Genomic DNA, 15756 nt, shown 5'->3' on the forward strand with positions numbered 1-15756 from the left:
CAACTCTCAACGTCCTAATGACCCTGCTATGTCTTGGGATGGTGTCTGTCAGCGCCTTGAGGACAAAATGCAGTACTTTTTAAATGAAGTCATTCCCAACATTGTCTGTAATGAGTTGTGCAACTTTTTTCAGGATAGAGGAACTTCGTCTGCATTCAACATGAGCTCTGGTGCCCGACAGGTGTACAATTTTTTTACTACCTTATAACACACATGAGCATGATAGAATCACATATGAAGTTTTTTTACTGCTTTATAACACATATGAGCATGATAGAATCTTGTATAAAGTTATTTTACAGCCTTAGAACACATATTAGAATGATAGAATCACATATAAAGTTTTTTTACTACCTTAGAACACATATGAGCATGATAGAATCACGTATGAAGTTTTTTTACCGCCTTAGAACACATATGAGCATGATAGAATCACATATAAAGTTTTTTTATTGCTTTATAACACATATGAACATGATGGAATCACATATGAAGTTTTTTTATTGCTTTATAACACATATGAGCATGATAGAATCACGTATAAAGGTTTTTTACTGCCTTAGAACACATATGAGTATGATAAAATCACATATAAAGTTTTTTTACTGCCTTAGAGCACATATGAGCATGATAGAATCACATATAAAGTTTTTTTACTACCTTATAACACATATAAGCATGATAGAATCACATATACAGTTTTTTTACTACCTTAGAGCACATATGAGTATAGTAGAATCACATATACAATTTTTTTACTACCTTAAAGTACATATAAGCATGATAAAATCACATATACAGTTTTTTGCCTGCCTTAGAACACATATGAGAATGGTAGAATCACATATACAGTTTTTTTATTGCCTTAGAGCACATATGAGCATAGTAGAATCACATATACAATTTTTTTACTGCCTTAGAGTACATATGAGCATGATAAAATCATATATACAGTTTTTTGCCTGCCTTAGAACACATGAGCATGGTAGAATCACATATACAACTTTTTTACTGTCTTAGAGCACATATGGGCATGGTAGAATCACATATACAATTTTTTTACTGCCTTAGAACACATATGAGTTTGATAGAATCACATATGAAGTTTTTTTACTGCTTTATAATACATATGAGCATGATAGAATCATATATAAAGTTTTTTTACTGCCTTAGAACACATATGCGCATGATAGAATTACATATAGAGTAGGCTATATTTCAGTGTATTTTGTTTATCAATACTGACATTTCTTTTCTCGTGTAGGTTGTTGGCGATAATCAGCGTAGTAGAGATGAAGGGACAGATCGAGACACTGAACAAGGGGACGCACAAAATCTTGGTGATGATTAGATTTATGTGTTGAATTTGTTCTACCTTCTTTTTGTTTCTAAAATGTAAATGTTAAATTGTAAATAATTAGAACTTGCGAATTCTATGGTGGATCGATTAATTGTTTCAGTTTCCTTTTTTATGTATTTTGATGTGTACTTTGTTTTTTATTCACAAAAAATATAAATTGTACAGGAAATATAAATTGTATCACGAGAAATTTTTTTTCGATATTTAATTTTCAAATATTTTTTTAATTTTTTTTCTTTTTTTGCGACGAATTAACGATGGATATATCCGTCGCTAAGTACTATGGGTGTTGAATTTAGCGACGGCTATAAATCTGTCGCCAAACCGAAGTTACTGTTTAGTTACGATGGCCTTGCGACGGATTTTGTCATTCGTTATTCCGTCGCAATTTAGCGATGGAACTGGCGACCGATATAGTCTGTCGCTACTTAGCGACGGAATGGGCGGCGGATATATGTCGTCTCTTATTAGCGTCGAAAAATTCGCGATGAAAGATATTCGTCGCTAATCCGACGTTAATCCTTCTCTAACCAGTTTAGCGACGGATTTAGGTCGTCGCTAATCAGTTGTTTTGTTGTAGTGTTTTAACAATGGTTGAGAACCGTCGCTAAAAGGCTTTTTTTTTTGCATTTTTATGCTATTTTCAACATTTTTTGTGGAAAAAATATTGAGCGTGGGTCACACATAGTAAAGTCACGAAACAGACTCTTAGTGGGGCTGCGACCGCTAAAAAGAAAAATGACAAGAGGAAGTATATCTCGTGGTGCACTAAAAAAAGGTTAGCAACTATATATATCTATATATATGGTCCTACCCCTTTTTACGTTAGAACCTTTTAAAAATCGTACTTTCAAGTGTATCTTGCTCCATCTGAACTAATAGATGTGTTTTGTCATTGTTTATTCAATAGTGTATGTATTTGATTAAGATTCTTTATGCTCATATGTATATTTTATGAAAGTAAAAAGAAATCAGAGTTGAAATTTGATAATAAAATATCTACATTTTTACATCAAATCAATTTGAAAGAAAGCATCCTCAATGATACACATTACGGTTCAGTACGATTTTTAGAGGTTTCTACTTGACCAAACGAAGCATGACTACTTTAGTGTAATGCAAAAACATACATTAAGATTCAGAATAGACTCTTAATTAAGAGCAGGGCTCTGTGATTTACTGCCATGTTCTGTTATGTCCATAGGTACGTCGGATCAGAGAATTTCATCAAATGCATCAAGGCAACAAATCTGCTAGACATATCAGGGTGTCCCGGACCATAAACAAACTCATATAAATGGGTACACATTAACAGAACACGAGAGTCCTTGGGTTTTCACATAGAAAAGGAGTATTTGAATCTTTCACTCTCTACCTCAATTTCATACTCAAGAGTCAGATGAGAAAAGTAAATACCAAATCCAGATCTGATTAGCTAAATAATTTTGAACATAATTATGTCAAATTACTTATCAGATTCAGATTAGGTTCGGGCTCTGGTCGAGCTGTGTGTACTCTGCTGGGCAAGGAGCTTTTTCCACTAAAAAAAGAGAAAAAGAAAGGTCTCAAGGTGAGAGAGGAAGGAGGGCACGAGTATGCAGGTTTCCACAAGAATACTTTCATGGAGGTTGGAAGGCCACATTGCCAGGCTGAAGCTCAGGATAGGAGATCTTAGACTAAGGGCGACCCGTTTGCTTGTCACAGAAAGTGGGCACTTTCTGCGGAAATGCTTGGATGGACGTGCATTTTCGTGAGGCCTACCATGCCAAAACAAACATCTGAAAGGGAAAAAGGATCGGTGGTCATGCCAAAATACATGCTCTACCCCCCTTTTTAGTGAGGGAGTGTCAGACTCTGTTTCCGCGAAAGAAGTGCCACGGCTTCCTCTTCCATGACATACACTAATGGTGCTGGTAAACAACAATCATGGTCTGGCAGGATAATCTCTCATGGAGGATTAGGCGCAATGTGATTCCACACTTTTAGTATGCTGCTGTACCTGATCATCCTTCATCACTGGGATATATCCTGCCTGTAGGGCCCAAGCAATGATACAGGAGGAAAATTCAAGAAACTACGGAATTTGCTTTCACTTTCTGGAAAACTATGTGTGTTGCAGCCTCGAAGAAATATATACTTTCTTATTAGAGTAGATAAAGGACCGGGGCAGGTTATATGCCCCCCCCCCCCCTGACGCACTGTAACTGAGTGCCATGTGGCACTCAGTCGGGAGTACGGCACCGCCTTACACTCCGCAGGCAGGTACACGGTGGTGCCGTACACCCGACTGAGCACCATGCTCAGTCTTGGGGGACAACACGCACCGCCCTCTCATAAAGGACAGCTTGATAGTCAACAGATATTGATTCCTAGGTAAATTTTGGAAATTAGAAATTACCATAACAGTCAGTCCTTCTGCCTAACCTATCCCTTGAGTTTTGGGCCTAGGACTTATCATATACAGATTTAGAGTGGTGAAAGCCCCCAAGGGGTTGGCCTAGTGGGGGTGGGGCCTTGGCTGCTAGACGAGCAATCAAGGTTCAATTTTTATAGGCATTGTCTTTGTGCAAGCCAACACGTAGCATAGGCCCCAGGGCCTGATGTGGTTTCTTCAGGTTATAAAATAGAGATTTATATTGAAGTATTGATGAAATTCAAGGTGAGAAGGTCGTGTTGGGGTGTGAAGCAGACCAGACCAGCATTAACGGTGAGAAGGTTGTGTTGCAGTTCGACGTACAAAATAAGTTAACAGATGCTCAGCCAAAGCTATGGCTCTATCTCTCATCATGGATCGGATCAGTGACCATATTATGGTCACCCACAATATCATAGCTCTATTGTCGAAAAAAGAGGGACATTTTGGGAATTTATCAAAAGGAGGGCAGCTAAACAAGGATTGAAGGATTCCAAGAAATGTATAGGTCCACGAATCTTTTCAAGCTATGTCACAGGGACGTGCCCCTGAAGGGGTGAATCTCATGTCGTTACGATATGGCACAGATTCGGATGCAGGCACTGGCGGAGCCAGGGGTGGGCATGGGTGGGCGGTCGCCCATCCTAGAATTAGAAACCGAGGCAAGGGGGGTGGGCATGGGTGAGCCAAGCATTTCTTCAATTCTTTGTTTACCAAGACATTCTAGATTTGATTCTAGTCCTCATTATAATTTGCCTAATTTACAATGACAATCTTCTCATTTACATAAACCAACATTGAGAATTGAGAAAGTTCAATATCTTCAGAAAGGCTGTGTGTGTGCTTGCACGTGCACACATGTGTTCAGAAAATTTAAAGAGAAATACCTTTTGTCTAGCTGAAGTACGATGCATCAACAACACAAAACATTTTTTAAAAATAAGTAAAAACCACACACAAAATAGATACATGGTACAAACTACTAAATATGCAATTTGGGTACAAACTGGATATTTCCTATAATACTTTCCCAAATCTGACTGCACATATGTGTTTCACATAGCACAGCACATTTGCTAGGAACACATTCCAGAAGAAAAAATATAACTTTTTGAGGCTTGAATATTAATGAAAGAGTTCTAGGCCATTTATTTTCAAACGCTAAAAAAACTTGCTCGCATGTTGTAATTATACGATCCAAGAGCCGATTTCTAAAAAATCAAGCATGGTCCCCCCCCCCCCCCCTTGCCTCTGCAAGCCCTTCCTGACAGAGGGCTTTGCCCTGCTGTCCCTCGATTGTCGGCAAGGGCTATGCTTCCCTTGCCTCCTTTGATTGTCGGCCCTGTCCCTCGAAAAAATGGATCGTCCTTAGCATTGTCCCCAAGACCCGAAGTCTGCCCACCCAACTAAAAACTTCAGGCTCCGCCACTGGATGCAGGCTATGATGCGACATGTGCAAAACACATGTAATAGTGTGTCTGACACATTGACACGTATCTGACACATAAAGCGCTAGCCAATATGCATAACACAGTGCCTGAAGCGCATGGCGTATGTTCGAAACCTATGACACAGCATATATGACACAACATATGACATGGTGTTCGACGCGATTCCTGACCTCATAAAAATGCTTATAAATATATTTTTTAAAATTTTAATAGATAATATATATGTTATTATATATTAATATATAATATATGTACAATCGTGTTCTGGTATCTTAATTTTTGAAAATTGCAAATCGTATCAAGGGAATTCCCATTGTATCCTGTACCCTCACCTGCACCCATGTGACACAGTTCCCTAACATAGAAAGATGTCCCCCACCATAAACAAGCTCATGTAAACAATACATATTAAAGAAGGACGAGAGCCTCTCCTTTTCACAAGAAAAAAGGATCTGCTCTCCAATTTAAGTCACTTGTGCTTAGTTCTGATCAATATTTTCCAAAATTAATAGAAATTTCTTACTTGTTTAGATATCATACCCTTGATGAATGCGATAATCCAAAAGACTAGCTCATATTATAATCTCCCTTTCTAGAGCTTGTCCGAACTAACATGACCTCTCTCGTCCGTCCATTCATGGGACATTAATGAGGCTTTTTGAATTCTTGTAACTTTTGTTGCCTTTGGTGAATATCCTTATGTTGATCTTGTCTCAATTCTTGCAACTTTTGTTGCCATTCTATTTTGTCTCTTATTTCATAAAAGAGTGACCCGAAAACTTTAAGGGCTAGTGGTAGGCCGCCAGTTACTTTCACAACTTCCTTGGATAGCTCATTGAAATCTGACATTGGTTGGTCACTCGCAAATGCATGGCGACTGAATAGCTGAAGTGACTGCACATCGTCCAGTTCCTTAGGGCGATAAATTTCTTCCTTTTTCAATCCATGCTTTACGAGTACATCCTCATCCCTCGTTGTGACTATAATCTTACTTCCTGCACCGAACCATTCTTCTTGCTTTCGATCCTTTCGGTCGGCTGTAAACGCTTGAAGTTGCGTTATGTCGTCCACATCGTCAAGAATCAAAAGAACTTTCTTGGACCGCATTCTTTGTTTGATCAAACTAATTCCTTGATAAACGTTGTCTATTGATTCGCCATTGAAGAGCTTTGCTTGTAAAGAGGGAAGCCCCTGTTTCTTTGCATTTTCCCTCACATCTGAGAGGAACCAACAATGGGGTTCAAATTTAGGAAGGAGTTCATTATAGATGGCCATCGCAATTGTGGTCTTCCCGATCCCGCCTAGCCCACATATTCCAATCACGCAAGCGCTACTTGTTTCTGTCTCCAGCATTTGCTTCACAACATTTATGGAAGAATCGATCCCAATGGGTTGTATGTCAAATGGGACCTTGTTCAATATAGTAGAAACTTGTTTAGCTATACGTGTGATTAGTTTTGCCTCGTTCCTGCAATATGCCAAAAACAAGCGCATTATTATAATTGATGAAAACAACAGATTTATGTGTGTGTGTGTGTGTGTGTGTGTGTGTGGGAGAGAGAGAGAGATGCTACCCATCATCTATCTCAGGGAGATAATACCCAGAAATAGCCCCTGCTTTTTTCAAGGCGTCCTTCCAATTATCCACCTTCTCCTTATCCAATTTTTTATTACTTTCGTGTTCTCTGAAAGCAACTTTAAATGTTCCCCTCTGATTCCTTACATCAGAAGGATAAACATCAAAGAATACAGGAATTATTGGCCTCCCTTGCCCCTCCTTGTTGTTGATCTCCACCATCTTTGAGATCTCCTTAAGGCACCATGTAGAATCTGCGTAATTCTTTGAGAAAATGGGTATAAAAATCTTGGATCCCTCGATATATTCCAACAGCTCTTCAATTCTCTGACCCTTTTCCAAATCTTCACTGTCGATGAAGGCAGATAGACCACGTTGTTCTAGTGCTTGGTGAAGATGACCCGTGAAGCCTTTGCGGGTGTCTTTTCCCCTAAAGCTTACGAATACGTCAAAATGATCATGCTTTGATGACCCTGGCTCATCCATCTTCCGCTTCTCCCTTGTTTCCTCAGGCAGAGCCACGGTATTTTCCTGTTAAAACAAAGCAACTGAAAATGTTTAGTAGCTCACTCAAGGGATGAACTATTCCTATTATCTCACCCTATCCTATAGATGGTTGACTACTCATTGTTTGACAAAAGGATTGGAGGAAATGAACTGTCTTAGAAGTTTGTAAAATGGCACTTACACCCACGAACAAAGGAGAGGATAAATGATATGGTCCACTACATACACTTACTCCCTAATCACATGTAGAGAGTGGAACCTGCCATCAGTTTGCGTTCCCTCAATCCAATTCAGTTGGTAGCCATTCACTTGCTACCCATTGGATATCAACTAACATGGCTTCAGTTGAGTGAAGGGGTCGAGTATACATGTAATTGACAGCAGTGTCGCTTGTGAAAAAAGTTTCTTGAAAGAGCATACCACAAACCGTAGAAACTAATTAATCAACACCTTCTAAACTTAACTTACATATTCACTTGAAGGGGATGTCCTCAGCATGCTATGTCATCAACAGAATTCCAAGCATGTCAGTTGAGGATAAAATTTTCATCAAAATTTTGCATAACAAAAAAATGAAATTTTCTCACTTGAGAAGCTTTGGGTGTAAGTATTTTGTTCATTTTCTAAAAAAAGATAGAAACAAACTCGAAAAAAGGGCCATAAAGTGTTGCTTTCTTGGCTATTTCATAAGTCAAAAAGGATACAAGTGCCTCGACCCTATAAAAAATAAAACATATGTATCAAGGGATGTGAAATTCGTTGAAAGTGAGTCATACTTTCTTGATGTTGTGACTGGTATGTTTTATGATGAAGAGGGGGAGAAGCATAGTGAATCTCAAGATCCATTCCTTCCAATGATGATTTTTTATGAGAATGTTGAATTTCGTCTTCAAGAAAGGTCCAACCAAGAAACTCATGCTTCATCAGAAGAGTGTTTTCTTTATAATGATTGCCAATCTCATATACCGCGAAGAAGATCGACAAGAACCTCAAGACCGCCAACTAGTTTAAGGGATTTCTACACATATCAAGCTTCCTCTTTCATTGTTCATCATATTGAGATGTATACATCTTTGAAAAGGCTTCCGCCTCACTATCAACATTTTCTTTTTAATGTATATTCTCATCAAGAGCGGACAACCTTTGATGAAGCTAATGAAGATCCAAATTGGAGGAAGGCTATGAAGGAATAACTAGATGCTTTAAAGAAAAATGATACGTGAGATTTGATCGACATCCCAAAAGAAAAAAGAGCAGTCGGTTGCAGGTAGATTTATAAGATAAAGTATAAAAGCGATGATAGTATACAGCGTTTTAAAGCTCATCTTATGACAAAGGGGTACACTCAAGTCGAAGGTCTGGACTATAATGAGACTTTTGCACCGGTTGCAAAGATGAATTTTATTCGGGTACTTCTGTCTATAGCAGCAAATATGAATTGGGATACCCATCAACTTGACGTTAAAAATGCTTTTTTACATGGCAAACTCGATGAAGAAGTATTCATGGAACTACCTCACGGTGTGGAGCCTATAATCGGTCAAAAGAAAATAGTATGCAAGCTAAACAAGGCATTGTACGGACTCAAACAGTCATCATGTGCTTGGTTTGCCAAGTTGAGTGAAACTCTCCACGACATTGAATTCAAAAGGAGTAATGCTGACCATATCATGTTTGTGGCTTCTCGAAAAGAAGGTATCACAATTCTTCTTGTCTATGTTAATGATATATCATACTTACAGAAAATAATCAAAAGTTTATGAAGGAAGTCAAACATCACTTAAATCAATTATTTAATATTAAAGATGTAGGACATCTAAAGTACTTCCATGGCATTGAGCTAACTCATTCTGATAAAGGTATCTTTATATGCCAAAGGAAGTATGTCTTAGACCTACTTAAAGAGACATGGTTGCTTGGAGCAAAGCCGACTACTACCCCTATTGAGGTCAATAGTAAAATTTCTAAAGATAAAGGAGAAATGCTTAATGATGTATCAAGCTTCCAAAGACTGGTGGGACGTCTCTTATATCTAATTGCTACTAGGCCCGATATTACCTACGCAGTCAGCCTTATCAGTCAGTTCATGCATAAACCAGAGAAACATCATTTGGAAATGACTCATAGAATCTTGCCTTATCTAAAAAGCACTCCAGGAAAAGGAATTTTATTCTGAAGGAATAATAAAATTGACATTGTTGGATAGTCGAATGCAGATTGGGCTGGCGATCTAAGAGATAGGTGATCGATGTCTGGCTACTGCACCTATGTTGGAGAAAATCTAGTTACTTGAAAAAGTAAAAAACAAAATGTTGTTGCCTGATCAAGTGTCGAAGCTGAGTATATATAGAGCAATGACTCAAGCTACATGAGAACTAATATGGGCAAGATCTCTTCTCACCGATATGGGATTTCATCAAACTAATTCCATGCCACTATTGTGTGACAATCAGGCCGTTATACACATCGGTGTGAATCCAGTGTTTCATGAATGAACAAAGCACATCGTTGTTGATTGCCATTTTGTTAAGAAAAAAATTCATGACAATACTATTCACACTCCTCATGTTAGGGGAAATGAACAAGTGATTGATATCTTCACCAAGGCTTTAAGCCAACAACGATTTCAATACCTCAATGGCAAGTTAGGGCAGATTGATATTAGCCTACCAACTTGAGGGGGAGTGATGAAAGAAGGAAAGTGGTTTCCCAAGGGCTCAGGATTCTCTCTGTCGATTTGGTTTATCTTATCCCCATCTTTATTGTTAAGATTGCCTCAGATTGGCAAGTTACCATGTTGATCATGAAAGAAGTTTCCTAATGTAATTAGGAAAGGCTCATTTATTTAATCAAGGTGTAAGCAAACTTATGTTGAGAGAGAGAGTGAGAAATAATAATAGTTAGTGCTGCCTTTCGTGGACGGAGGTCATATCGACCGAACAACGTTATATTCTGTGTTGATATGACGATGGTCACAAATGGTTACAACCCTGGCAATCGCATCATGTAAATCGTCACATGATATATGTGCATATCGTGGCTTGTAAATCGCATCATCGTGACATGGTGTCACTTGTAAATCGCAACGTGGTGCCACTTGCAAATCGTATCAGGCTGCAACAGGTTGTTTTGGAATTTAACAGTTTTCTTGTTTGTTTGTTTTTTGCTTAACATATGTCTTTTCTTAGTTATATTTATCTTCATGTTTTATTGCCTCTTTGCTTAACATCTACTTTTTCTTAATTTTTCCAACTTTTTTAAATTTTCCATGAGATTTGCCTGATATTTATCCAAAAAATTATAATATTCCAGATTTTTCCTCACCGAGATATAGTCGAGATCGGTATTTGTGACTATGATCAAGATATACCTAATCTAGTGCCTCAACACAGTCACAAATACCTGCCTTAGCTAATCAAATCTTGCTATAATACGGGTTGTATTGGTAAAAAATTCAAAAAAAATCAGAAAAACTTGTCACTAAAAAGTTTTGAAAATAAAAAAAGTAACATAAATAAGAAAGAAATATATTTAGATAATAATTTTTTTATTGAAACGTATATATAAGTTATAAAAATCTTAAAATCTAAAAAAAGAAAAAAAAATTAAATGTAGAAAGAAAATATGAAGGTAAAAGCGACTAAAACTATGTCACAAGGATACAGATGTGGGAGCCGTACATGATGCAGGTTCACTCAGAACAATTCGATAATTATCAATAATTAGGATACAAGGACACAACCGTACATACATAGACAGATGTATGTGTGTGCAAGTGTATAAAACAACAATTCGAAATGGCAATAATTAGAAACATCAAATAATGAAAGTAAATTGAGATTGAGATGTTATGTAACTGATGACAAATTTTAAAAGGAAAAGAATTCAAGTGAATATAAAACAAGCAAATAAGATAAGTTAATGATACATGTTAACTGTGTGAAACTGGTTTGGCTGTGCCCATGAATTGTCATGTCGTGTCACCATTCGCATGTAGTATCGTGTAGATATCATGACCATATCATGATAATATTGTAATAAACTTAATTTTAAAAATTCAGGCACTGTTAGTAATTTCAGAACCACTACACTGCAATTACATGAAAATTGAACCACTGAAAATGAATATTCAATAAATCGAGCTACTAAAATGTTTTCAGAACCAAAACCACTTTTTCTTAATGGAACTTTAGAGGAACTGAACTGCAAATATGTTAATTTTGGATACTGAACATCAAAACTATCACCCATTTCAGCAATCTCAGAAAGCATAGTCCCTACAAAACCAATTCTAGAGAATATCATAAACAAAACGAAAAAATAACTGGAATAATTTTCATATGGCAAATTACACTGTCTCAGGTTTCAAATATTTAAGATAAAGGGCTGGTAGGTACTAATGAAGGTACAGAACGATCGAGTAGAAATCACATTCTTTTCAATTTTTTCTCTCTTTTGTAATCGAATCCTATGGATGTGAAGCACAAGGTTGTACCATGCAAGCACGTTTTTTAAGGATTTCAAAATCAACAGTCCACAATGTACATAAATTTGATCACTCAAAAAATGATGTTTTTATGTCAAAACAAAGCAAGGTTTCATCTCTAGCAAACCAACCATGCTGAACGCATCTATATGGAAAGATTGAATCGATGCAGCATGAATCTATGATTTTCAGCTCAACAGTTTCATACTTTCATTAGTACCCAATATTAAGCCGAAGATAAATAGTCAAGTTTTCAAGAAATTGCTCACGTGATTGCTTAAAAAGAGTCGGTTTGGGCCTCCCTTTTCTTTAAATTAATAAATATCACCATTTCTCTTTCCTCCTCTTTTAGCCCAGAAATAAATAAATAAAAACCATGGTTTGATCTGGTTGCTCTCTCGAAACGATAACCTCCTCCTCCTCCTCATACCATCCTATATAAATCTAAACACATTAATCGAAACATCAACCGTATGTCTACACAGTGGGCACGTTTGAGTACCCTAGATAGGATAGCACAATGGGAAATAGTACAACAACGATGGAGTAGGGAAAAGAACCTCTTCGGCCGCCTGCGTTTGCTCAAACCCCAAGCATCGTAAGCAATTAATCAGAAACGCCATACCTGTAAACAAAGCAGAGAGAGAAAGGGTTCAACACATAAATGGCATCCAACTTATAGAAGCACAGCAACCCAAAATAACACGACAATCAACAGACCAAGCAGAACCAGGAAGCCGAAACCCCCTGATCAGGATCTCAAGTGCCTCAAAAGATTTTCGGAAGATGTCCAACCATGATTTTGAAGGAGGTTAGTACTGATATTAGTGGATCTAAGAATACCTGATCTAGCAGGCAAGATAATCATGGGCTTGGAAGGAAGGGATAAAGCAGGGGAAATCCCACATCAAGGAAAAGACAGAAATGTCTCACAGGACCCAGCAACTCTTACAAATCTCTTATACCATGAAATTTATCAGGATCCTCCGTTTAACAGTTGATTCCCGGTTGAAAGAACCACCAAATTTGGATAAAAACACTGATCACGCGTCTCAACAACATTGGTCTTTAATAAGATTTATTTATTTATTTATTTTCAAATCCAGAATATAATCAATGTATAGATCAAGCATGAAGGAAACTACCGTTCAGCAGAGATCTGCTTGCTACAAACTTGATTTATGCACCAGGAAACAGCTACACCTTTAGGGCGCCCTTTCTATCCGCAAACAACAATAATGGAAGCAAGTGGAACACAGGGGAGAGGGTCTGTGAGATTGAGAGGGATGATGATGATGATACCAACAATACCAAACCAATGATGTTGTTAATTCTATGAAATTGAGAGGAAGTAGAGAGCTCTTATAAGGGTCGTTGGACAGAGCAAGTGGAGGATTATTTCTTTCAACTGCTGACAGGCTGTACCCCATTATGGCAGTTGTTGGGTGGGGTGGCACATTCAAAGTGTGCAATAATAGAAGATGTGCTCTCTCCAGATTTCTCTCATAGCACTTACAGATGCCGTTGATCTCAAGATCAACAGCATCCAAATCCTACACCAATGAGATGCCCCCATCATTCTTTTTTTTTTCTTTTTTGTAGTTTGTGTTTCGGATGAACCTTATCAGAATGATTTAAAATGAATGGCGGAGAACGAGCTTTGTTCACTGTTTTGATCTGTGAATGAACGACATCCAAGGCAGGTAGGTAGTTGCCTCTCAAGTGATCCTCTCTACAATAATTGCACCTGATCTGTCCTCCAATGATTGCACCTGATCAAAGATTGGTTTTATCTTTTTCCATCCGAATTTAAATCTGAGGTCAAGTCAGACTTAATAATGCCTCGAATCTGGCCTGAGTCGGACCAATTTACATCCCTACTTATAATGATGTGTCTGGTCCACTCGCTTATCCATAGAAATTGCGTATGGATGCTGGCATGTTTGGGTACGTACCTGGAGTTGGTTGAACTTGGCAGTCAATGTCAGTCTAAGCTAGCTATACCAAAATGAAATGGAGCATGAGACAAGGTTGGAACCTGGATCACAACCTTAGTAGGGAATTCGTGCACAATGAGGCTGAACCTGTACACTCAATGCTATGTAAACTGAATTGTGCCCTGCCTTTTGCGAACGCCAATTGCAAGATCGGAAAACGATGCCCTAATTGATAATGAATTGATTTTGAATCGGCTGGATGCCCATGGATGTGAGGAATGAGGAGATATCTTTCAGCCAGGTTAACGGAACACGCTAGGGAGTTTCGTGGATTAGCTTGCTCCATGATCCTTTCTAGTGCTGAATCTGCGAGTAGACTTCGGGTTATAAAGAGAGAGAGTTATGCTACTTTTTTTTGCTTCTCTGATTTTATTGCCGGACCTGTTATTGTTCGTTAGTCTTAATTTCCATGGCTGTTGGTTGCAGCATTTAAAAATATCATGTTCTTGTTAATCTTTTAAGATTATAATATGAAGTGATATTTCAGAAGAATACCTCTTTCTTTTTTTAGCTCATTATTTTGCTATTACGTTAACTTCCATTCTCCTGATAAAAACTTGAGAGCAATGGCAAAGCACTTCATGCCAGATTGTCGAGGCTGATTAAATTGCTTCCATGTAAGAGCTCTTATAAGGGTCGTTGGACAGAGCAAGTGGAGGATTATTTCTTCCAACTGCCAGGTTGTACCCATTATGGCAGTTGTTAGGTGGAGTGGCACATTCAAAGTGTCCAATAACTGAAGATGTGCTCTGACCATATTTCTCTCATAGCACTTATAAATGTCGTTGATATGCCCCCATAACTCTTTGTTTTTTTGTCGGTTGTGTTTCAGATGAACCTTATCGGAATGATTTAAAATGAACTGCAAATATGTTCATTTTGGATACTTAACATCAAAACTATCACCCATTTCAGCAATCTCAGAAAACATAGTTCCTACAAAACCAATTTTAGAGAATATCATAAATAAAACTAAAAAATAACTGGAATAATTTTCACATGGCAAATTACACTTGTCTCGGTTTCAAATATTTAAGAATGTGACTTTTTCAGGGAAGGCCAACACAGAGACAGCCAAGAGCTGGGCCGAGGAGATTGAACGGGTGTTCGATGTCCTACCTGTTCCCGATGACAAGAAAACTCCTTTTGACATGTACCGTCTGAAGAACAATGCCAAAAAAAGTGGGACACCCTGAAAAGGGTGAAGTACGCTGAGTTGGACGTGGTTTCCTGAAAAATGTTTAGGGAGGAGTTTCTAGACACTCACTTCCCTTCCTACGCTCATGAACAGATGCAACAATGATTCTCTGAGCTTGCTCAGGAAAGCATGAGTTTGATGGACTACGCCACCAAGTTTAGGAGTTTGGAGTGCTACTGTTCGAACTTGTTCGCCAATGAGAAAGCCATGGTGGCCAAGTTCGTGCGCGGGCTGAAGGACAGACTGAGGACTTGTGTGTTGACACTACAAGAAAAATGCCAAATAGCAACGAACTTTTGCGATGGAATTTTTTCGTTGCAAAGTTACGGCGGATTAGCAAGAGAAAACCATATGTTGCTAAGTTCGTAAATATTTACAAAATTAGCGATGGAAAATTTTCCTTTGCCAACTCCGTCGCTACTTAGCGATGGATTAGCGACTAAAATTTTATGTCACAAAACCCGTCACACTTAGCGATGGAGATAGTGATAGAAATATTTTGTCGCTAAATGCTGATGTAAAATGCTCGTTGAATGGTGACGGACTAGCGACTGAAACATTCTGTCGCTAACTGTCGATGTAAAATGCCCTAGGGCACGAAATCAATTTTTTTTTACTCACCCGCACCACTCTCTCTCTCTCTCTCTCACCTACATTGCTTTTCGTCCTCTCTCCGGCTACCAGCGACCGCCCCCCTCACGCTCTTCGGCTACCGCCCCATCCCTCTCTCTGGCTACCGCCCCCTCCATCTCTCTGGCTATTGGCGAT

The 15756-nt window shown here is 38.3% G+C and overlaps 1 protein-coding gene across 5 annotated transcripts; it reads right to left on the minus strand.

Moving 5' to 3' along the window:
* Nucleotides 1–5494: 5494 nt before the first annotated feature.
* On the minus strand, nucleotides 5495–13218 carry LOC149814923 (TMV resistance protein N-like). Of its 5 annotated transcripts, none has more exons than XM_089988612.1 (5): nucleotides 12939–13218; nucleotides 12354–12418; nucleotides 12063–12227; nucleotides 6799–7331; nucleotides 5495–6692 (listed from the first exon to the last, which is right to left on the minus strand). In XM_089988612.1, the coding sequence occupies exons 4-5, from the start codon at nucleotides 7284–7286 to the stop codon at nucleotides 5870–5872; spliced, it is 1311 nt and encodes a 436-aa protein (XP_089844738.1). In that variant the 5' UTR covers nucleotides 7287–7331; nucleotides 12063–12227; nucleotides 12354–12418; nucleotides 12939–13218; the 3' UTR covers nucleotides 5495–5869. The 5 variants fall into 5 exon arrangements, with proteins under 5 accessions (XP_089844738.1, XP_089844739.1, XP_089844735.1 ...); XM_089988613.1 differs by having other exon boundaries at nucleotides 12063–12237; XM_089988609.1 differs by lacking the exon at nucleotides 12063–12227.
* Between the last annotated feature and the right edge of the window lie 2538 nt (nucleotides 13219–15756).

Source organism: Nuphar pumila, chromosome 15, assembly GCF_984573655.1.
Source record: "Nuphar pumila chromosome 15, dmNupPumi1.hap1.1, whole genome shotgun sequence".
Classification (NCBI taxonomy): Eukaryota; Viridiplantae; Streptophyta; class Magnoliopsida; order Nymphaeales; family Nymphaeaceae; genus Nuphar; species Nuphar pumila.

Excerpts from the sequence above, each read along its gene's own strand:
- LOC149814923 (XM_089988609.1), bottom strand. The coding sequence starts at position 12,416 with ATGGCGTTTCTGATTAATTGCTTACGATGCTTGGGGTTTGAGCAAACG. Across the intron at positions 7,332-12,353 it reads AAACGCAGGCGGCCGAAGAG|GAAAATACCGTGGCTCTGCC; the intron begins GTTCTTTTCCCT and ends TTGTTTTAACAG. Across the intron at positions 6,693-6,798 it reads CTCCCTGAGATAGATGATGG|GAACGAGGCAAAACTAATCA; the intron begins GTAGCATCTCTC and ends GGCATATTGCAG.